Source organism: Scatophagus argus, chromosome 1, assembly GCF_020382885.2.
Source record: "Scatophagus argus isolate fScaArg1 chromosome 1, fScaArg1.pri, whole genome shotgun sequence".
NCBI classification, from domain to species: domain Eukaryota; kingdom Metazoa; phylum Chordata; class Actinopteri; family Scatophagidae; genus Scatophagus; species Scatophagus argus.
This window is the reverse complement of record NC_058493.1, coordinates 19,442,019-19,466,171: the sequence shown is the minus strand read 5'-3', so window position 1 is coordinate 19,466,171 and position 24,153 is coordinate 19,442,019. Positions and strand designations below refer to the sequence as shown.

The 24,153-nt window shown below is 44.5% G+C and overlaps 1 protein-coding gene across 9 annotated transcripts in view; it reads right to left on the bottom strand.

Moving 5' to 3' along the window:
- Positions 1-24,153, bottom strand: part of cbfa2t3 (CBFA2/RUNX1 partner transcriptional co-repressor 3) — a 44,935-nt gene that overhangs the window by 7,040 nt on the left and 13,742 nt on the right. For 3 of the 9 annotated variants that reach the window (XM_046389786.1, XM_046389731.1, XM_046389778.1), the window contains exons 2-10: positions 11,331-11,486; positions 8,692-8,933; positions 8,290-8,379; positions 7,437-7,618; positions 4,863-5,146; positions 4,108-4,193; positions 2,603-2,894; positions 2,078-2,146; positions 1,312-1,365 (exon numbers count right to left, since the gene is read on the bottom strand). In XM_046389786.1, the coding sequence (XP_046245742.1) occupies positions 1,312-1,365; positions 2,078-2,146; positions 2,603-2,894; positions 4,108-4,193; positions 4,863-5,146; positions 7,437-7,618; positions 8,290-8,379; positions 8,692-8,933; positions 11,331-11,460 (1,429 nt within the window). In that variant the 5' untranslated portion in view covers positions 11,461-11,486. The remainder of the gene's footprint in view (positions 1-1,311; positions 1,366-2,077; positions 2,147-2,602; positions 2,895-4,107; positions 4,194-4,862; positions 5,147-7,436; positions 7,619-8,289; positions 8,380-8,691; positions 8,934-11,330; positions 11,487-24,153) is intronic. The other 6 variants (XM_046389759.1, XM_046389742.1, XM_046389767.1 and 3 more) reach the window with 6 other exon arrangements.

Below are 24,153 nucleotides of genomic sequence, written 5' to 3'. Positions count from 1 at the left end.
TTCCAGCACAAGCACAAACTGTATGAGTGAGGAGGCTGTGTTTTCACAACAGGCAGGTGCGTAGACTCCTTTCCAGATGGCAGTCCAAAATAGAAATGTCCCGCAGTCCCTTCTCAGTAAGAGGCAGGAGTGATTACATTTTGCCATCTTTCATTATTGCCCTCACGGTGCCCAACAAGTGTACAGTGCATGATTGCTTGTAGGTCTTTATACACCTGAGAAATAGGTTGCCGAATATACACTATTTATTAATCACCTGCTAATATGGTACATTGCAATCGCAAGATCTGACTTCCATTCAAATAAAAACCAGCAACATTTTTAAAGATTAATGATTTTTCTTCCTCGTGCCCCACCTCCTCCAGATGTAGACACACACATGGTAGAACACAAATGACACACACACACACACACACACAAGTGACTCTCCAGGTGTGTTAGGCCAACCAAGTGGGCGGCGAGACTGATACTGTTCTCTCCACTGCTCCCTGTTTCCTCCAGTCAGTGTTTGTTTGAGAGGGAACTCATAAATAACTGTCACTTTTCCTTGCCGCTCCACTCCAGTTGTTTCAAACTACTGTGCAAGAAGATAGGCAGCGGGGGGGGGGGGGGGGGGGCTTATCCACACTCCACACTTTTCAATGCATATGCGCGAGGCTGTGTGTGTGCATGTACATTTGTGTGTGCAAGTCTGAGCTTGATTCCTGTGCTCCTACGCTAAAAAGTCAGCAGCCTGTCAATCCTGTCAACATGCAGTCACACTCAGAAACATGTCTCAATGCTCATCCATTCTCTACCTTCATCCTTCATTTCATTTCAACTCCCTTTTTCTAACTCTTATACTCATCCTCCTCCTCCTCCTCCTCCTCTCTCTTCTCTCCCTTGAAAACACTATCTACATTATCCCAAGCTTCTCAATTATCTGGCCTAATGCATGCACCACTAAGATTAGTTTGCAAATTTAATTAATTCTTATCAAGGAGACTGCATAGCAGATGCTGGGGCAATTAGCACTTAATGGAAAACACGGGGGCAGCAATATTAACGTTTTAATTCCACAGGGATTTGGCAAGTCCCTGAGACGTGTTATTTCTGTCTGCTTTTTCGCACTTCAGATCTTATTTTTCAAAAGCACTGCAGTCTCTCAACCTGAACCAGACCAGAGAATACGTGTCTGGTTTTAATTAGAAGCAAGAGGTGCTGCAGCTACATCAGGCAGACTACCTGGCTGCTGAAGATAGAGGTGACACATGCTCACATGTACACACACGCGCACTGGAGGTGAGATGCTGTGAGTGATATGTTACTCACCCTGCCTGTTTTGGAGGTGCTTTAGAGCTGGGGAGAGCGGGATACTTGTAGTACCTGTATGAAAAACAACTGCAATTAAAAGAGCTTTTATTCTGCTGGTGAAAATGCAGCACAGTCTTTTTGCCGACAGCAGCAGCATCTTTCTTCCATAGGGTATTGGAGTATGACGGAAACGTAATAGTTCTGGGACCGGGGTGGAACAAGGGCTGAGCCAGACGACTCCTGAGATGGGCTCTGTCTAACATGCAGTGAACAAGAATGCCCATGCAAATGCAACACTCCCACCTGCTTCCCTTTGGCTACAAACTGAGCCGAAACTAAAAGCCATACATTCTTTTTGTATGTATATTCAAATGTCTGCATCTGATTCACTTCTGTAACAAGTTATAGGACAAATTGCAATGATAAAAATAGGTATAAAATCTTAAGAGTGTGTGTTTCTTAGCACAGTGGAGACCAATTAATCTCTGACCTGTGCTGTGCTGCTGTGGCCTGCCTTGGGCCAGGTGACTGCATTTTCACTGCCGCTTTAACTGCAGTGGCCTTTCATAGTGGTGACAGATTGAGGGCATTTAGCCCTAATGACACAGAAGGCCTCCAGTCCTCTGCCCTGATGGACCTACGGCTATAAGGCCTCTGTTCTGTCTGTCTCAGTAGCCAGGGTGAGGGCCCTGAAGACTGATGATGTGTGCGTGTGAGTGTTTTGTTAGTCTGTGTGAGGTCACTCGTGAAGACAATAGAGAGAAGGGGGACGCTTGGCTCTTACCGGCTTTCCTCCAGATTTCTTCTGGCAAGTATGCTGAGGGAGGCCTGTGTAAGAAGTCTCTGTGGATCTCTGAAACACACAAGCAGGCACACACTCAATTACATATACACAGGTACACACACAAGCAGACTCTTGCTCTGTGCAAACACACACGGCCCCCCCCCATCGTTTCTAGTTCCGTAAATATTGGGACCAATACAAACTATGTGTGCGTCATCAGTAAATAAGCTCCCACCAACCATTTCTGGGAAGGACTGAAGTCAGGGAGTTAGTGAATACAAATTTGAATTATGAATGAGCACGTTGACAATATAAGAGTGCAATAAGTTGGTAAAAGACGCAGGATATTGCTGCTAAATTTGTATCGTCTCACAGGATAAGCTTAAAGCATTAAAATTTTCAGAAAAAATATGAAAATCGAGCTAACCTTTCTATCTAAACTGATACGTTAATGCATTTCTAGCATTTCAAATTAAGCCCTACCTTGCCGTGAGTGCCAAAAATACCCTGTGTGTGTTTGACTACCTGTCTGTCTGCCTGTCTGCCTTTCAGCAGCCGAGGAAGTTCCTATGGGCAGTGACTCGCTGCTGCTAGCTGTGTTGGAAGAGGAGTTGTGGTGAGGAGTAGTAGGAGGAAGAGGAGGAGGAGGAGGAGGAAGGCAGTGCTGTCCGTTGCTCCCACCTTTTTTCATCTCCTCTACGTCGCTGTAGCGCCGTATCCAGTGATTCATCTCCTCCCGGTCGGCCTCCTGGCAGCGACGCAGCACCGTCAGAGAGCGGCGCGTCTTCTCCACCATGTCCATGATGCAATTCAAAAGCTGCAATGGCACAAGACTGAGGATGAGTTAAAACATTTACTTTAAGTGATGAATGAACAGTAAGAGAAGTTTGACAGTGCTACTATGCTGCTAAAAGCTCCTACAGCTTCCCAAAAACATGTTCCCCACAAAACGCATATTTTCACAGTCACGGACTTCTTAAAATGAATCTGAGAAATCCATTAAAAACAAACAAAAAAAAAACGCTTCACACGTCATAGAAATAAACAAAACCCATTTGAAAGGAAAGACTTACTTTAGCCACTGAACTGTAAATCGACACACAATTTTAAAACACACACACCACCAAGCAGATGTGTGCGTTTGCATGTGACTGTGTGTTTCTTTTTTGTTCATGGGTCGTGTGCTCGTCAGTGTGTTTCAATGCTAAGAGCATTACAACAACGATAATGTAACAGCTGGGCTGCTGATGAAAACGTTGAGCCAATTCCTTCCACCCTTCTGCTCCGGTCTCTGCCAACTCAACAGATTTCCTCTCCTTTCTCTCCTTTCCTCGGCACCGTTGTAAACAGTGTCACTTTTTTCCACAGTGCCCCGTGTTTCCAGATCAGGCCGGTCTGCTAAATGGGTTTCACATGTTTGACATTCAATTCATATAGTTATTGCCATTCATCTTTCCCTCTCTCTGCCTATGCCTCCTGTCCTCTATCTCTCCACTCCCTCCCTCCCCTCTGAGTTAGCTATATTTATTTCAGTGAAGTGTTTCTAATTTGGCGTGGGTCCAGGCCTGGTCGGTTCTCTCCATGACTGCAGCTCTTGTCTCAGCTGCTCTCCCCAGCTGGAGCTGCTCTCTGCTGGGTCCTGAGCTCCATCTGGAGCCCTGTTTCTGTGTGTGCCTGTGTGTGTGTGTGTGTGTGTGTGTGTGTGAGTGAGTATGTGTCTTGTGTAAATGATTTGTCTTCACGGAGTTGGGTGCCAGGAAGCCAGATAGGTGTCTGTCTGTTGTTAATTCACCACGCTGACACAGACCTCCTAAGGTCAGCTGTCCGTCAACTGCTAACTAAGAAGGGATGAAGGCTCTTCTGTTTGCAACAGTCCCAGTCCCTTCCATCTGCATACCAACTTTAGCACTAAAACTAACTTTAATCGCATCCTGAACTCGTACCTCTTTCTTTCCACTGTTTTATGATGCTTATGCATGAAACACAGAGACGGTGTGGACAGTAAACATGACCAGCCTGTTGATACGTACGTTATCAAGGTGCTTCCATTCCTCTGCCCACTCTCGATCTGTAAGACGATGGTCAATCACCTCCTCTTGGCGGGTTCCATGGACTGCTAAATGACAAACACGTGGATTTCTGTTAGATTCAGCACATATTGGCCTACATTATTCTGCATTACTCCATAACTACAAGCCTTAAAATACTATACGAGTCTTTGAACAAAAACTGAGTGTTTGGGATTCATTTTTCTCTTCTCTTCCTTTGTTATTGTTTTATTTCCTTGTATTTTTCTAATTATATTCTTGCTGCTTGGATTTTATTGTCAAGCAGACTGAGTTTACTTGTAATAAAGTTTGCTACATAAATAAATTATTCTTTCCTTGTAATAAGTTGAGTAAGATCATTACACTATCCAAATGACTATCCATCATAGTTATTAGAGTTTAATTTCAAACCAAAAACACTGGTGGCAGGCACTCATGCGCCCCAGCTACAAGCTCATTTCGAATCTGAGAGACAGTTTGGCTGAGAATTCATCTCTTTGCTTCTGGGAAAGCAAAAGGAAGGCATATATGGTTGCCACAGTTGCAGCACACGGGCATGTATGGCTGCGGTCTTTATATAGACACACTGCCATAAGGATTATCACACAGGACAGACAACTGGCCTTTGTTCTCTAGATATACCCCACTTTCATATGCACAAGCCCACAGGCCTGACCTCTGAGGACTGTGGACCTACAGATTTATCTGACTCTGTGAGTGCATTGCAGCTGTTCTACCTGTTTGCCGGTGCCTGTCTCGGGCATCTCGGTGTTCATTATGTCTGTAAGCGTCTCTGTATTGGTGTGCCAAGGCCATATCTTCTAAGCGATAGTGCTGGGGTGCCATTTGGGGGTTGGGTGGGTGGGATAGGCCGTTTGGAGGGTGTGTGGAGAGGCCGTTGGGAGGAGGGTGAGCAGGAAGACCCGTGCTGGGGCTGAAGCGCTGGCTGGGACTGATGGTGCAGGGTCTCTTAGCCAGATGCTCCGGGTGCAACCCATCTCTCTCTGAGCTGTCCTTGGTCCTGGAGGGGAGGGCAGGGGAGTGGGTTAAAAATGACCCAAATGTTAAACAGAAACAGAACAGAAATGGAAGCCAGGCAGCAGATACTGTCAGCATCAATGAAAAAGTAGGCCCAAAGAGATGAACTAACCAGTAAAGAACTTGGATGAAACCTGAACTGGTTGGACACAGGCTAAATCATGTGGTGTGTTCCTAGCAGTGGTAAGTGTGAGATCTGTGGTATATTATGTTCTACAGAAACACAAGTCTTTGTTGTACAACTCAAATGTTTATTTGCCAAAATGAAATGGTCTTGCACAGCCAGACTACATCTCATCAGCTCAGTTTTCTACTACCACATTTACCATTATTCCACAAAAGTCCACCAGAGTCGATTAAGCTGCTTCTTATAAAAGCTCGATCAATAAGAAATTGTTTTTGTGTAAATGTTATGACCCTCATTCACCGGAGAAAAAAAATCTGCAGCTGCACGGCTCATTTCTCACTTAACTTTCGTTCAGATGCTGATTTTTGACACCATGTTAAAGTCTGTAGGACGAGAATAAAGTTCTGTACTGCCTATTTCATCGTCCCCCAGCTAGTCCATCTATTTCCTCGCCAGACCACAATGAGTAACTATGGGATAACTTTGCCAGGCCAAATATGCATTGCCAGTATATTACTTCATAGTTCAGGAGAAAATGTCCCAGCAAGGACCAGAATGCCCTTCAATTCAGACCAAGGGCCAAACAAAGGACAGCTGTAAAAACATGTTGAAGAAATAACAAATTACGTTAATCTATTGAGACAAAGAAAAGAAATTCATAAAATCCTCTGATTTTACAGTCACAATGTTACTGTGAAATGAGAAATCAGAGTTTGCTCAAACTGTTGTAACAATTTATTTTAAACGGTTACAACTGCTGGCATTATGGACTATATTATGCCTGTTTGAGGAGGCTCGAGCAAAAAAACACAAAGTAAGTAGTTTAAAGTGCAACAATTTCCATGTGGTGCACGCAAACACACACATACTCACTCCCATGTTGTTCAGTTACAGTACAGCAGTTTCGACCCTCCAAAGCTTTCGCACAGCTGTATGCCATATGTACAAAACAAAGCCAAGTCCAACTGTACACCCTGCGTCTCAAGCTCTTAATCTGAATATCCCTCAGCCTGCTCTTAGATTGCAAGTATTTCTCCGCTCTCCCTCCCACCCTGCTCTCGGGCTTAAGGGGCAATATGAGCTGAATGCTGTGTGTTTGGCAGATGTTTAGTGACATTCATTTGTGTCTATGTACTTAAAGTGAGCGTGCGTGTGTATACGGGTGTATGTGAGAGGTTGTGTTTTCATGCCATCTGGACATTTTAAATGGGAGTGTTGATATTAATCTGTTTAGCTGGATGGCAATAACCAGGCATACGGATGGAAATCGTCCTGGGGATCAAAAGTGAATAAATGCAATGCTGCCCTATGAAGATGAAGTGTGTCTATATGTGTATGTGTGTGTGTGTGTGTGTGCGCTCATATTTATCCCTGTCTATATATGTACATTTTATATGTACATTGGCCATACTAATACACAGTCCTTGCTCTTGTATCAGAAAAATCAGAGAAACAGCTGGCGCAACGTAGGCCCTGCCCCAGCCTCACTACCCTCCCCTTCCCCCTTCCCCGCTGAGCCCCGCCTGCTTTGTATAAGCCACAGGTCAGGAGGCGGAGGTGTGTGGATTACAGTGGGATTGCACATTCGGCTCCAACCCCCAGCCCCACCACCACCACCACCCACCTCCCCACACCCTGCTCAGGATGCGCTCAGTGTTACGGTCAGCACATCACCATCTGGACACATCCCTGACATATGGACAGCTGCTGGGAGCCGCAGGTCAGGCAGCCGGAGAGAGCGGGAAGGGGGAGGGGGGAGGTGGGAGCAAAAGAGGTGAAAAAGTAATCACTAAAGAAGGGCACTGCCAGGAAGAGAAGAAAAGGAAACACCGGTGAATTCTCTCTTGTGTCTTCTTTGTGGGGTGAATAAAGCGGAAGGCTACCCTGCTTTTCTCCCTCTTCTCTTCTCTTAAATTTATCCAAACCCTCCCTCCATCCCTCCCTCCCTCCCAGACAGGAGAGGATGCACTGGCACTGGGGCTGTCCAGACGTCCGCCTCCCACACAGAGGATTTATGACTCCCTTTGTCACTTGGCATTCTGAAATTCCCTGAATTAATTCATATATAAAACTGGTTGTGTGAGAGTTTGCATGTATATGTGCCACTGAAGTCTGTGTTTTCTCATGTTTAAGGGAGAGCTGCTACCTGTCAGGAGTCCTCCTCTTGCCGTGCTCATTCATCTCCAGCATGATCTCGGAGGAGTCGAGCGGTGAGCTGGCATTGGCGTCGAGGAGAAGCTGCTCGTGTTGGGCCAGATATTGAGCTGGAGTCTGCTTGGCCAACCTGGCACAGTGGAGCAACTCTCTCTGCAGCAGCGGCAGGTTTGCCTTCAGTGGACAAAAACAAGGAAGACATCTCTTAGTTAGCAACAAAATAAATTGTTGTAGGAAGGATATAGATTTATTGAATCGATGTAAATGTAGAGTAAGACTGTTAAGTAGACAAGATGTGAGCTGGTAAGTCATGTTGGAACAACAGATAGATGAGGTGAGGGTGAAATAATGCCAGATTAGTGTAAGAAAAAAAGAAAGTGATAGATGAAGAGACAGGATGAGATAAGACAGGTCCCTTGACACCTTCCTCTGCCATGTGCCTCTCTCTCCAGAGTGCGCTGATATGTAGCCCATATTGTGCGTGTGTGTGTGTGTATGTGTGCTGTCAAATAGCTCTCTCAGACCTGTCTGGTTGATATAACCCAGGCTTCACTGCAATATCCCAGATGTGGAGGATCATTGCACACCAGGAGGTCTGACACACTCACAAACGCAACTTTAAACGTTCAAAAGCAAATCCCCCAGTCTTCTACATAGTACCATAAGTTCAGTATACTGCTACAGGTTTTCAATCCTGACAAGGTTTCCTCTCTGTGAACCCTTTCTGTCTGGAGGCACAAAATCTATTATATCTGGCCACACGGACAGCAGCAGTAGTAAGCTTTAAGCAACTGAAGACATCAGGTTTGATTTAGCTCACATAAAATATGTGCACAAGTGCTTACCTTCAGGAAGGGAATGACGAATGGCCTCAGAGGGAAGTTGGTGGCCTCGTGAAGTTTGGAGTGAAACTCTTCAATGGTGAGAGTAGAGTTCTGCCCAAGAGAGTGGAGTTAGGAACAGAGTGAAAGCAGGAGCCACTGAAAAACAAACTTCTAAGATTCTCTTCCAGAGTCCCAAAAGATAATATATATATATATATATATATTTCTTTTTGTCTTGTTCACTCAAGGTCCATAGCTTATGTGAACAAGATAAAATATTGTTTTGCTGTATGTTAATACTCTGCAACAATTAACTCCAAGCTATCATCAAGCCTAAACAGGTACAAAGTTAGAGTAGAGAGAAACTGCTATGTATGAATGGATTCATCAAAATAATTCTGCATAAATATCATCAGATCTTACCACCAGCCCCAGCACTAGGCTGCGCACTCTCTCTCCAATCTCAGGTGATATGTCGTTGCCAAACTGCTGCAGCGTGGTCAGGAAGCGCTTTAGCTTGCAGAGCTGCCGGGCCCCACAAGCGGGCGGGAGCTGCTGGTTGGAAAGCGAGGCTGTCGATGACATGGCTGGGCCATTACTGAAGCCGTTAGGAGTGGATGGAGCACCGTTCAGTGACGTAGGAGAGTGGCTGCTCCCGTTCAGCACTGCAGATAAACATACAGGAGGAAGAGACAAAGTGAATTGGGTCAGTAGTTTTGGAGGAGCCTGGGGGGGGGCATCTGGCAGATCTTGGGGTGTGATGAGGGTACAAACACTTATATCCTGCTGATAGAGGAGTGTGTGGTTAAGATTAAAGACAAGCAAAGCAAACGTTAGACACCATTCCTACAGTGTATGATGCTCCAAGTGACTTGGCTGGTGCAGCTTTCTGCTAGTTTGACCGAGAGCTGGCGGTGTGTGTGTGTGTGTGTTTGCAGCAACTTCAGCTGTCTCACAAGTGGTACCACTTGAGCCCTACCCCCACACCATGACTCCCCCCCATCTCCCCCTGTATCAGTCTATTCCCCTCAGTTCCTCACCCTCTCCCCCACACTCACTAGGGCACAACTATAAGAAGAACTCGTTAAAGAGGTGCCAAAAATAGTCCTGAAGCCTGTGTTACTTTTATTCCAATAGCAGGTGTGTAGCTAAATCTGACCCTACACATGTCCACCAGCTGAAAGTAGATTTGCAGCTTTAAGGTTCAGAATAGACACAGCAGTCATACATATATATAATCACTCGCATATTCTTCATAATGCAGGCACAAACAAACTCACGAATGCACAGGGGCTCACACGGACACACACCTGTGACCCGTTTTCATATTTTCATATGACACAAAATGCACGATGAGCTCAGACTTATTTGCCAAAACATAAAATTCTTTTATGAAACGCTCAACAATTTTCCAATCTCTTCTCTATATGTCATATTTTGGTATACATTTATGCACATTATATCTGTGTTTGGGTAACTAATAATAGCAAAATGTGACTTACTGTAGTTTTCTCTCACATTAAATATAAAGGGGTGTTTGTATGTAAGGAAGAATGCAGAGCCAATGAGAAAAATGATCCATCTTGTGTATTCATTAAAAAAGGAATCATGTGACCACAAATTAAAAACAGTTTAGTTCACATTACTCAATCTGTCTGGGACTCAAGCACATGGAGATGTAGTAAACAATTCAGAGCAAAAAAAATATTGTCTGTCATGCTAAGCAAATTCATAAATTCATTAAATAAAGTTATCAGTCATGCATCTTAATTAAAACAGAGAGTTTTGAACTGTGTCGGTGTAAGTCATGCCATAATTGTAGACCTGAGCCACTATTAAGGAGCTTATAAGCTAAAATGTGCCAGTGAAGTTGAGGCAAGTTGATTCAATGGCTCATGTTACTTGCAAAATTTTACATAGGCCACATATGTACAGAGCAACCAGTGTATTCAGGTATTGTTTTATGATATTGTACAGATAAGATCAAGATGGCAAGGCACTACAATAGAAAAAGACAAATAGGAACTCAGCCTCTTCGGATGATCTAAACAGAGCAACAAAACAAGTGCCAGGTCCATTCTGTCTGTGTTCATCAGATTTTTAATGATAACGTGGAGGTCGACCTTTGACTTTTACCAGCCACGTCGCTGGTGAGCAACTCTGCAGTGAGCCATTGCGGACTGCAACACCACACCATACCTCAAAATGTAACATTTATATTTAATATTGTACATGATCCCTTACAAATGAAATACTTGAAAACAAGAACATAAACAGTTCAGTTGTCCACAAGTCTAATTCTTGTGGTTCCTCTCAGGCATGCTTGTTGCTGGGTCGAGGGCCTGAACACATAAGGACTGACCCATGTGATCCCAACAGACAGCACTTGTGTTCTGGTTTTAGAGAGAGGGTGCAAGGAGAGAACTACACTGCTGACCATCCGTCACAACAGGTGAAACAACATGGACTGCCATTGCTATATAGGGAAGAAAGTAGTCTACACACCGCATCGCCACCTCCACCCGACCAGCTGGTAAACAACACAGACACACATAATGCCACAGCTGCACTTGTACATGCTCTCAAAGACACTTGTCCCACTAGCAAGGGCATTCTGCACACCAACACACACGTACACACACAAATACTTGTAATGTCACACACGACACACAAGTGACAACACTTGTTCACCAGAACAGGGAAGAAACATATATTTGGAATTTCTCTCCCTTTACATAAGCATATGAAGCATTCATAACAGTTGGTGTAAGAGGGACAAATGACACTGAAGTCCATTGTTGGCGCTGTAATTTGTGTAATTTATTACAAACTGATGGGTGAATCATTTGGTGATAATGTATAGCAGGTCATAATATCACACTGACAACATGGTCAGTGAAATACTGCTGTATGATGTCAATGACAGCTCACTTGTCCTATCCAATGCTTTCTATGAAACGATGTGTTAGAGGTTTTGATAGATGGTGCACGTTTGCTGTAGTAAAGCTGACGCAAGATGTCATTCATTTTAAAACATAGTCAAAAATAAAAAGGGTCCTTACTTGATTTACTGGTAGTGGGGGTGAATGAAGCACTGCGATTGGTTGCTTGGCTGACAGCCGGGGGTGGAGGAGGCATGGTGGGTGGGGTGGACCTAGGCTGGGTTTTCACATCCGCAGGTGAATCTGGCATTGTTCCAACCTTCTGAACTCTGCTACCTGCGATATGAAATGAGACCAAGCAAAAGAAAAGCAGACACAGTCATCAAGATGGACCTACAGCATGAAAGAAAATCATCTTTCAAAGTGGAGACAGCTGGTTGAGGAGGAGAGCACTGACATTTTCACCTGGGGACCATCGATTGTTTCCTTAAACCAAAAGCCCCATAAAAAGAACCAAAACAAATCAATGCAGGGAGTGGAAATGAATCCAAACTTATATTGTGTCTCTCTTGTTGGAGATTCGTGGGCCTGGGAGACATACAGTAACACCTGCTCACTCGCTCAGCTGCTGCTGACTGAGCCCTCCCTCCCTCTCCTTCACGGACACACACTCCATGTAGCTCTGACATCCCAATCAGTGCCCCTCCACTGTAACCTCCAACCCCAAGACACACACACACACACACAGACACATATTCCCATGGACACACTCCTCACTCCTCCCCGCCTGTCCCCTCTCGTCCCCTAGTTCAGACAGCCGGCTTGACAGCCAGTGACAAGTGCAGCTGGATCTGCTGCTGTCCATCACTGTGGACAGGCTTTCAGCAGAGCTCCGATCCACTACCAGGAGCTTCACGGTCCTCTGCCAGACACCCTGCCAGGACCAAACAAGGCAAGGCCAGGCTCTGTGGTGTGAAGGGGATAGACGGTACAGCAAGGGACACGAGAAGAAAACACGACACTGGATGGATGTTCCACGGTCACAAGCTTGTGTGAGGACTGTTGCCCTACGTTCTGTATTTGTGGCCTCAGGCACTCTATACACACAATAAACTTTACTATTCAGTGAGCTGCAGTGTGTTGACTGTCTTGCTGTCAGTGTCAGTCTGCCAGTGCAGCTGCTGGAACCAGATCTTTCTGCAATATAAACCTGAGCTCAGAGGTGTGATGACTTTTGCAGACTTGCATTTAGAGTGTGTGTACATGTGTGTAACTGGTAGAGAGCGCAATAAAGGTGCAGTGCGCAATGAAAAATAATTAAATCAATGTGCAATGCAGTTTATACAGAAACATGTATTTCTGCATTGGTACGACACGCCACTTTAAGCGTAGTAAACATATGCATCCACGATGAAAGAGTAAGGACAGAAGGCCCACTATTATGCTACAGTAAAGAAGATGTAAACCACACCGCAAACTTTAAGTGGAACTGAAAAGATGGTCAAAAGCTCTCTCTTCTCTGTTTTCGTTTTTTCTTTTCTATTTTCTGTTGCTCGTTACAAGAGAAAAGGACAATGAAATCAAGAAATCAAACAAAAGCCAATCAACATTATGTCCTATCCTCATGTAAGACATCATTAGTAGTCAGTTATTAACAAACTCTGTAATTTCTGCCATTCACTCTCAATGAAAAGAGTGAAAACCAAAGATCTGAGCTGTTGTCTTCATTGTTTTAAAAAAAAATACCATTTCCAATGAAAATCTACTCAAGATTACTCAAAAAACGGTGACGAAAGATGTAAAGCTTTAGAGTTTTACTCATGTAACGCTTGGTCATTTTTGACAAATTACTTCCTCACTCTCTGACTCTCTCATGAAATGGCAACCAAATGAAATGCACCATTACCTTGAATAAAATTATAAATTTTTAAAACGTTTGAAAATCTTTTGAAACATTCAGTATAATGCAAGTACTCATCTCGACAAGATCTAGTCATTTTTAGAGTTTAATGCTGAGATGTTACTCATCTCACTCATTATAATTCCACCAAAACTCTTAAAAGCAAACAGGCAGAGACGTTTAATCCACCTGTACATTGTTCACACACCTCCTTTACAGCTGGAAATGCATTGTAGTCAGCCAACTAACATAATCACTTTCAAATAATGTACTTATTGTTTCAGCCAACTATGACTCCAACTATGTGTTTTACTCTACAAAACTTGCGCCTCAGTTGGCCTCACTCTGTGGCGTTAGCCTATTTCTGAGAGCTCATATTGATGTGTTCAGCAGCTGGTGTCTGTATTTAAACGGTGCCACTCTGGAGTGTGCTGCATGAGGGCCATTGACACAGTGATCCTCAAGAACACGAAGGGCATGCCGCTGTTTGCCCCATGCGAGACGCTCAGAACATAAACACACAAGGTTGTAGATCGAGGCAGGCGGGGATAGCTGGTATAAATAGATGCAGCCATTCTTTTCTTAAGAATCCTAAATACACAAACAAGCTCTCTGTGCTGCTGAATTGCTGGGCTGCTTCCTGCAGGGAGGTTTTTGTTCCAGTAAACCTCCTCTTTGATCAAATTTAGTGTGCCACTGTATGTGGTATGTTAAAAAAAAAAAAAGCCTGCATTATAATAACCACTTATACTAATACAGTTCTAGACTACAGTTTACTTCATTTGTCCCCATACTGAGACACTGATAGACTGAAGCTACACTTAATTGAACAAGATCTGGACCCATGTGTTAAAAAAAAAAATCAGGAGGGTGACATAAAATGAAAATGATTTAATTTAATTTCTCAAGGAGAAGGAGAGGAGAGGAGAGGAGAGGAGGGGATGATAAGGGGACTGTCCTGTCAGTGTTTCTGCTCCCACTGTGGGATTACAGACAGCTGTTTAATCTGACCAGCTACACACTCATACACACTAGGCTCCAGATTCCACTTTTAATACATTAGGAAGTCTGCTAGGTCTGTCGCCACATCTGTGGCCATTTGTACTCCCATTGTCCTTTGTGCTGAAGGATGAAACACACAGAGAGATTGTGTGTGTGTGTGAGAGAGAGAGAGAGAGAGAGACTGGTATAAACCTGTGGTTAAGGTTTGATGCTGGACCATGCTCATGTGCCTGTCTGCTCAGCTGAACAGGTTTTTATCTGGCTCTCTGACAGGAGCCACTTTGTGATCAATACAGCTGAGAATAGATCTGCTCAGGATGCAGACACATTGCTGCTTGTCCCAAATATTCACTACTGAGTATCATGTGGAAAACAAAACAACGCGATACAATTATTACCTACCTCTGTGCCGCTGTCTCTGCCTGTCTCCGTTCCTCTAACTCTCTGAACAGCTGTATGTCTGCACATTTGACGTAACTGGGGCTAAAAGATTGCTCACCAAAGAAACAGTCTGTAGTCTAGAGTTCTAAAAATGTTCTCTGTCTTCTACTCTCCCCTTTAGCCATGATGAAACAAGATGAAAAACAATTCACTGAGGCACACAAAACCACAGATCATATACTGTACAACTGCACATACATACACACGCACACATAGTGCACAGTGCTTTGTCTAACTTTATAAAGCCATTTTGAGGTCTCATTATAGATTTAAAGACACATGCCTTCAATAAAGCTCTTAAAAGCAAACACACATATTCATGCACAAATAAATAGTATCATGTAATGACAAGCCATTAGAAGGTTATTCGGATACATTTTGGTCTCATTTCACATTGGCATGTGTCCACGTGTTGACTGCATGCATATCTCTGTGTGTGTATTTGAGTGCATGTGTGTTCGTGCTTCCACTGGAAATACAGCTGCAACTTATTAGCTTTAGCTAACCACCGCAGAACAGTCCCCTTAAATCCCCCCTGTCTATTCAATCTCTCGTACTCCACAGAGACTCTTGTCAGTGACCACATAGCCTTAAAACTCTCCCTCTGTCTCTCACTCCTTACACCCCTCCCTCCCTTCCACTGTAATTCCCCCAGTCTCCAGGAATGCTGTTGTTTTTAATTTCTCCCAGCTGCTCTGGCTGGCTGCCCGACCGCCTGCCTTCCCACATCTGTTCCCTATCAGGCCGCTGAGGAGTCCACACAAACAGAGCCTGAGCCCCTGGCCCCCAGCCTCCCACCAGGCCTTCATATCAAAACATAGGGATTGCAGCCCTGTGCCATGGACCTAAGCATTACAGCACCTACACAACCTTCCAGTCTCATAATAGCAGCCCAAATGCCATTCAAAACAAAATGACTGCTGACATCAGTAGCACAAGGCCAGTAGGTCATCTTCCTGTAACCTAGAGCAATCTACAAAAAGGCCCTTTTGTGTGGCTGACACTTATATATTTTGATAAATGCCTTGTTATCAGTGTTGGCTGACTCTCGGTATAGTCTGAACCATGTCACAGGTACGATGGGAGTGTGTGTGTATTGGTGTGTCAGCACACAGGCGGCTTCTGCAGACAGATCCCAGACTCCACTTCATCTTGAGCTGATTTAGAGTTCAGAGGCTTTAAAGCCCTCACTAATGACAGGGTGGGAGACAGGCATGTACAGTGCGTGCACACACACAAATAGATACACAGATGTATGCACACATGGTCACAGATTTCCTGCATGCATATGCTCACGCTGTGGACACAAACACACATTTCCCCCATGTTACTTGAGAATCCTTGTGACAGTACACATGCAGAGCTGGCTGAGCAAACATGTTGAACAGAGAAAACAAACTGTGGTGTGGGATTGAGGGGTTCTCCTTAAAAAGCACTGACAAAAGCTCTTCTGTCTTTGATCAGATTACCATGAGCAAATCAATGACAAGTCACCAGTTTTTCCAAGTCAAAAGCTTCAAACATTTTCTTTTTAATGGGAAAACTGGCAAGAAAAACAAGAATGACTTGAATACAGGCTGGGAGTGAGGATGGACTGTAGACAATTTATCCAAAGCCAGAGGTGCTAAAGGGAGAGGAGTTGTACTTCTGTCTCTCTGAGCTGCAGGGATCCTGTCTTACAGTGCTTATATCTGTGAAAGCTGTTATTGATGTAATTGTATTGAAGTTCTAGCGACCATCTGTTCTCCGTTGGGAGGGCCTGGCTCCTCTCATCGGCAGTGAAGTGGTTATGTGCTGCATATCACTGCTGCCGACGTGCTCACAGAGAAAAAACTTCCTTTTCAGATTTTCCCAACGGCTGCTAATAAAATCCAGATGCTAGACTGGAGCTGTTTCTGCCTCGATCCTTCACCGCTCCCTCCTCCTTCTCTCCTCTCTCCTCTCTCCTCTCTCTCTCTCCTCTCTCCTCTGTCCTACCCCCCCCCCCCCCCAACCCCCAACTGCTGATCACTTTTTTGCTCTTTTCATCTACCTCTCCTCTTTTCGCTCCCTCTGTCCTCCCCCCCTGCGATCCATCCATCCTCGCCTCTTTCTTTCTCTCCAACCACTAACCCAGAGCCATTCCTAAATAAAGGAAAGTATTTGTGACATTCGGCCGAGGTGGCTGTGCCAAGAACAACTCCCTGGCTAGCCAGACACATCTGGAGTGTGTTAGGACTGCACCGGGCACCAGTACCAGTGCTAGCTATCCCACCACATCTGTACACACACACACACACAAAATGGTCACAAATACAACTACATATATTTTCACAATGACTAGCTTCTTGTTTTCCTCTCACATTGAAAACTGTTGTTCACTAGACTGCCTGGTAGCTACAGTATATGCACAAACTCTCTGTTGTGCTTGTTTCTGTGTTGAATGCACTGCCTTCAGCAGCAATAGAGTAACACAGAGTTTATATGCATAATTGCGCAAGTACACGGCTACTTGCATGTACACATTTTCTGTGCATGTATGTGAACTACATTGGAGTGTTTGCATGTGTATTGTGCTTCTGCGTGTGTCTTTATCTGTGTGTGTGTGTGTGTGGCTCCGGGGTCTCTGTGAGAGAGGAGTAGAACACCTGAACATCAATAACTGTCATGTGTGCCACCTGGGACCCCACAGCCAGCTTGCACCATGGGCACACAGCCATCACCAGCACAGCTGCCACAGAGGGGGAGGGATACAGGGGAGGAAGTAGGAGACAAGAAAGAGAGAGAGAGAGAGAGAGACACACATACATGGCTAAATGAGGAGGTGACTGTGCACACATCTGGGAATGGGTCAGAGAGACAGAAAGGCAGACAGACACGAGCAGAGAGAGGGATTTACGTGTAGCCTTTGCTCTGCATGATAATTCTCCTTTGTTCCCTCTCATCTACATCTTCTTTTCCCCGTCCTGTCAGCCGTGCGCCTAATTTTGCCAGCTGAGAGCTCAGCCTCGGGCTGCCACGTTTCAACATCAGATCAGACTTTCGTCATTCCTCTTTCAGATAAGCACAGTTAGCAGGCTGCATCAGACATGACATAATGCATTTTAATATGCAGAGCACTGTTCACATACCAGTATAAAATAAAGTTCTAGAAAAGACTAAAACTTTGCCTGTGTTTTTTAGATCTGACCTGACTAAAGCCGACCGGTATCACTAAACCTGAGATGTTGATGTGTGATCAGGACAATAAGAGAGTCGGAATTTCTTACAGAACATGATTTATAAATAATTAAACCCAGTCTGGATTGAGAGTTCTACTAACTGACCTGAACACAGCAGGCCCTGCCAAAGTATCTGGTTTCAGGTCAGGTAGAAGAACTCTAGTATTAAAACCATTAAGTCTCATTAAGTTATCACATTGGGTCAAGGGGAATTACTACCTTTGACTGTCTTGAGTGTCTAGCATTGACTGTTTTACTCAATAACCAAAACCATCAACAAGTCATAAACACATATACTTAAATAGCAATAAAAAGAAATAAACTGCCTGTCCCTCTGTCAGAGGATGTGCACATTGAGTGCACTTACATAAATAAGCTCCCCAACCAAACACCTGCAGCCTCACCCAGCACCAATTAGCTCATCAGGCTTTTAATTACTCTGTTAATTGCATACAGGAAGCATGAAGGGCAGCCTGGGAATAGGGCAAGGGGGGCCTCCTGAGGACCCAGCCTGACAAGCCTGACAAACAAAGAGGAGGATTTCTACCAAAGGCAGCCACAACAGAGTGGCTCTGGAGGCTGGGAGGAGAAGCAAAACAGGAGACAATAGCTCCAAGTGCCTCATCAGCAGCTCTGTAGCACCGAGTGATATCATTTCCTGTTACGATCAGTAAGCCATGGAGGCAGGGACTGTGAACGGAGAGATGAGACAGGCCCAGGAAAGTAGAGAGGAGGAGAAAAAGTGCAGGGGAGAAAGGCGGGGGTGTGTGTGTGTGTAAAGAGTTGTGCATACATCTGTGAGCAGCTACAGTACATCTGGATTAGTTCATATTGGTCATAGGAGGGAAGGGGGATGGGTGAGAGGAGCAAGCGTGGGAATGTCCCACTGTTAAGTTTAGGCCATGTAGGCTTGTTGCATCTGTGGGAGAGTTAGGCTGGAGTCTCAACAGAGTGACCTGTCTGTCATAGAGCTCTGCAATAACACAAACATCCTCTTGACTGAACGCACACACATGCAAGTAGGACCACAAGGCGGCCGATATGAGAAAGGCAACACAAGCATGAGAACGTCTCTATTTGTTTTCACCTCATGTTATCTGGCATTTATTCTTCATTCTTTAGCAAATGTGTGCATCTCTTGATCTTTTGAGTTTATCTGACAGGCCACCCGTCTGTCTCTCCCTCGCAGCAGATGTCCTCCCTCCATTTCTTCCAGGAGCAGTGTTTGAGGAGGTGTATCCAGGAAACAGTGGCCGGCGCTCACTTCCTGTGTGACAGGTGTGCGATGGAGGCCTGACAGCTGCTGTCCTGCTCTCTCTTTCCCTCTCTGTATTCCTCTCTCCTGTTTCTCCCTCTTTCCAGCCAGCTGCAGCAGAGAGCAGCTCTGTTTGTTCTTACGTCACCGCCGCTGCCTGCTGATTTATGGAGCACAAAAGACTTAGATTTGACCCTGGCAACAAACACACACACACACACACACACACAGAACTGCAGCATCTATGTCTTTCCTCTTCATAAACTCAGACTCTTTACGTGTGTGTGGCTGTCTATTTTTCTCCCCGTGTCTCTCACTCTTACGCTTTGTGCAATCCTGACACTGAGCTGTCACTTACAGCTAAGATAGGAAAACAAACAGCAGATTAGTCATTCTCCTGCTTGATGTCATGTATTTCATTTCATTCAGTGTTAAATGTCTGCTCTGTCACTGTGGAGCTGTCAACACTGACAAAACTGTCTGTAGCCTGCTCCCCAGCCTGCCAGCGCTCTCATGCCTCTTCATTTGTCCCACAGGCACAGTAACAATAGCTCCTGACATTAGCCAGGCATGGGTAGGGTGTTCTGTATTATCCTGCAGGACCCCATAGGTTTCACACATACACACATGCACACACAAACCACCGGCAAACAGAATGTGTCAGAAGGGGGGGGGCGCATTCATGTGACAGGTTAGAGAGAAGCTTTGACAGTTTCTGCATTTAGCCTACAGCCAGCTCATGCTGGAAGCTGCTAAAATAAATAGCAGCTACTCCTCTGGGATACCAGCCGACTACAGGACGCCATCACGAAAACAGAGCATGCGGGTGAAGAAAGAGAGTGACTGTGGTGCAAATAACAGGCTGATTATGGGAGCTAATTGGCAAATTAGGATGACCCTCCATCATGTGGACAGCAAACCGTGCCCCTACTATGATGGAACTGTGAATCCTAAGAAGCTGGAGAAAGTCTGTTAGAATAAGTCTGAGTATGATCATTTTTATTCATGCATAAGCTTACTGCATTAAAATTATTGCTAATTAGAAAGGTAATTAGTGACAGTTCTATAATTTGAAAGGCAAGGAAAACTAAGGCTGACGTAGAAATGGAACGAACAAGATGTGTTTTTGTTTTTCTGAAAGATTAATGCTGGATTAATGGTGTGTTTGATGGGGCCAGTTGATCCTTGCTCATCTTTAGCTTTAATATCGTGATACATATTTGTTTGTACGATGAGGTTTTGTCATGTCAGGGGCTACAAAAAAATGAAAGCTGTTTTTTTCTAACTTTACCACAGTCCTTAAAAAATGTCTGCTGGTAGGAATAGTGCTGCATTTGCCTAATTTTGAAATGCATTGTTAATGTGATCAGGACATCCATGACACGCCTGTGATTGACACGACAATTTTTACAAGGTGGTCCCGTAAAATGTAAGTCAATGGTCTCAACCACAATCTCAACACTCCTGTTTACCCCTGCAAGTCTGCAGATGTATGTAGGAACCTCTCCATAAATGATAACTCAAAGAGGTCAGAGCACATCACTAATGGGATGATCTCTCTGAGGTAGCACTTGAAAGACGGAGTGGAAACCTTCAAACGCAGCCTGCGCACCCTGCTGAGACTCCAGGTGACTTTAAATGTCAGGCGATAACTCGCTCCTCAAAGTGACCACTGCGCTTTGACACATCAATAACACCTCTGAGAAACTAAAATGTCCATTTCCTAGTGAAATTAGCACTTTACACAAGCAATACTTTTATCTGAATTGCTGGAGTTGTACGTGTGCAGAGAGAGCAAGAGAGACAGACAGACAGAGAGGCAGAGGAAGGAAGGCTGGAGCCAAGATTAAGGTCTGTACAACTAACTGGTAACACAACGGCACTCAATGGCTCAGCCTCCCATTTGAAGAGAGACGGAACCATCTGTGTGGTACAGGATCTGTTTCCAGGAGATAACAGCTTTTTTTTTTTCTTTTTCTTTTTTTTTTTTTAATTTCACAAATGCTATAGTACGCAAGAGCAAATGTGAGAGACGTGCCTTCCTTCCCAATCTCTGCATGCTTGCTTCTCCGTTGCAGCACTTCCTCAGACGTCCAGAGAGGTCTGCTTTGGAGCGGAGGCCTTAATAACTTCATTCTGTGTTCCTTTGTGCTTGTTTAGTCCTTGCCTGTGATACTGGCCTCAGCGTGGGGCAGAAGGAAAGGGAGGGATTCATTATATCAGGTAGCGGCGGCGATATGAACTTCCCATTTTCTCTGTTGTCCTGTCCATTTGGCCTGATTAAAACAGGGCTCAGCACTACTGTAGATTAGCCCAGCTGTTTCCTGAGTCTGACTCTGATCTGAACACATTTCCTACCGTGAAGCAGAGAGGATGGGAGGTGAGAGGGTGCTGCGGGGAGAATGGGACAAGGAAAAGGAGAGGGTCAAACGAGGGTCAGAGGTCAGTGGGCGAGGAAGTAAAAGGCGAGGAGGGAGCACAGGAGGTGAATTTGGGCACAAGAGGTGGAAGGGAGGAGGGGGAAGTCTTTTTTATCTTGGTTGTAGCTGAGAGTAATTCAGCAACAGTACAGTACATGTGAATTCATCAGTGGAGCGACATTTGTTTACAACAGCATTTATGATTGAGCATTTCTGTTGAGTGCAAATGTGCTTTCCTTTTGAAATGCGTAATTGAGTGCGCAATTTGTCAGTGCCGTATATGTTGAAGTAATTTCAGTAAAATGAGGAATCAATTCAACAAATACTTTTCAGGAATGCTCAGCCATAGATGGCAAAGATAAGGAGGACTTCACTCGCTCTGCATGCATGGTAACTTGCAAGAAAATACACCTGATAATTCAAATGGATGCAAAACAGTGTGACAGTGTGATTAACAAGCAATGATGTGTATATGTGTATGTGTCTGTGTGTGTGTGTTGTGAGTAACTACATGTTTTTCTTGGGAATCTGACTGGATATGTGCATATGTAGGAAATGGAGCAAGCAAAAGAAAGAAAGAAAGAGTGCAAATTCACACACACATTTCGGGTTTTACTCGGCACCCACCCTCTGCTCTGCTCCCACGCTGTGGCGTCAGCACACCAACCATCCAGTGAATGTGTTTCTCATTCTATCAGATGTTGGGAAGCTGTTCGCTTCTCCGCTCTAGTCTCTGACATTCTCCATCTCCCCCGAGAGGCTGGGCAGCCTTGTCACAGTAATGTCAAACACATGTGGAACAGACCAGGGCAGAGCAGACCAACACACACACACACACACACACACGGGACAGAGGACAGAGGAGGAGGAGGTGTTCAGAACCACACTGGTCTTTCCTGTTGTGTATGAGGATAAACAGCAGTGAAACCACAGAGATGCAAAGCTGAGAAAGTCACTTCATCACATCTTAAATCACTCGCATTTACACACTGATTTCATTAAACGCACATCAACTGTGTAGTACATACACAATGTTTCGGCTGTGAGCGTACATGCTGCGACCGGCTGATGTTAATTTGTCATCCTGGACACAGAAATACTAAAGAACAACTGGCAAAAGTCAATAACCCTCCTAACTGTCCACAACACTTCACTGTCTCATTGTTGAAACCCATCCTAAGTTATTTTTACGCCATTTTTTTGCTTCTTTCATAAACACACACACACACACACATCTCACGGTAGCAATGGTAAAAACAATTGCATTACCTTACCAGCAATTATAGCTTCCAGTTTACGCAGTTGTCTTCCCTCTGTAGCTATTTCTCTCCACAACACAAATTAAACAGCGAGTCTAGTTTCCCCTCTCACACTGAAACTATCTTTGTCTATCGGAGGCAAATGTTCTCACCCCAGAAGCAAATCCATGCGACTGCCCACAACTGGCGAATCCAAGAGAAATAGTCCACTGTTCTTGAGTGACACAAATAAATACACAATTTGTAGCCCAGAAACAACACAAATGTCAAAAGGCACAAATATGAACTTTACACACAAATCACCATGTTTTGAGTCATTTGGTGTACTGTTTATATAAGAGCAGAGCCTTATTAGAGGGGGCAATTAGGCTCACTACTTAATCTAATATATACACAGAGGCTCTATTTAGGACCAAGTCACTCATATACAAACATAGAAATAAATAGACCACACACACGCTGTGTAACTCTTTGTTATTGCAGGAGCTTAGAAACACTCTGACGGAAAATAATATGCTCTAAAGCAATGGCTTCCAACTTGGGGGTCAGGTTCCATTGAGTAGTTTGTAATGAATTGGCAGGGATGTGAGACTGGACAGAAAGAAGAAAGAGAACAAGAAGAAGAGGGGAGAAGAGAAGAAGAAGAAGGAGAAGCTCTTCAAGCTCTTTTCTACTGTTTCTCTTTTTCTCTTTTCTGTTTTGTTTTACCTCTTAAACCTCTTTATTAGAATTCAAGACCACCATATGATGACTGGTCTCGAGTACATACCTCTTCTTTTCACAAGATATCACATAAAACACTGTACATATCTGCCTGATGGCTTTCAGTGAGAGTCGCCGATACAGACACAGGAAAGCCCACACACACACACACAGGCCTGATGTCTTTGGCTTGTGTTAGCCGCTCGGCTTGGCTTGTCAGTGATGGCCCAGGTGTCTGTGTTGTGCTGACCACCTGACCGGCTCGCTGCGTGCTCGCAGCTCCCGCCCACCCGAGGCCATCTGCTCCACTCATTAATTAGGAGACAGCCAGTTTCACCTGCACTGCCTGCATTTAAATTACAATAATTACCACACACAAAGCAGGCCGAATGAGCCCACACGCTCATACAGTAAACAGCAACACACTACCCAGATCCTGCAGTATCAAGTCACTGTTAGACTGAGATGCTCAAAGATTCACCATCGCCTGAATTTTTTCTCTTGAACGCCTGATATGTGAACTCACTGACAAACCGCCCAGCAAATACTGGCATTTGCAAGAGTACAGAAAATATTGTGTCTTTGATAGGTCAATAGCAAAACATAAGTCATTATGTGCCTGCGATTGCAGCAATCAACAAAAGACCACTAAAACAAGAAGACAAAAAAGCCATTGTGAAGTAAAGGGAAGTAAAACAACACATTTCTTCTATTTGTCATTAAATAACAGAGTTAAAACTGACTCTTGGCTTGTGGCTTTGCCTGATGCTTTTTCTTTGGACTAAAACAGGTGCACTTTCTTTCTGTTTAAAGTCTTGTGGTAT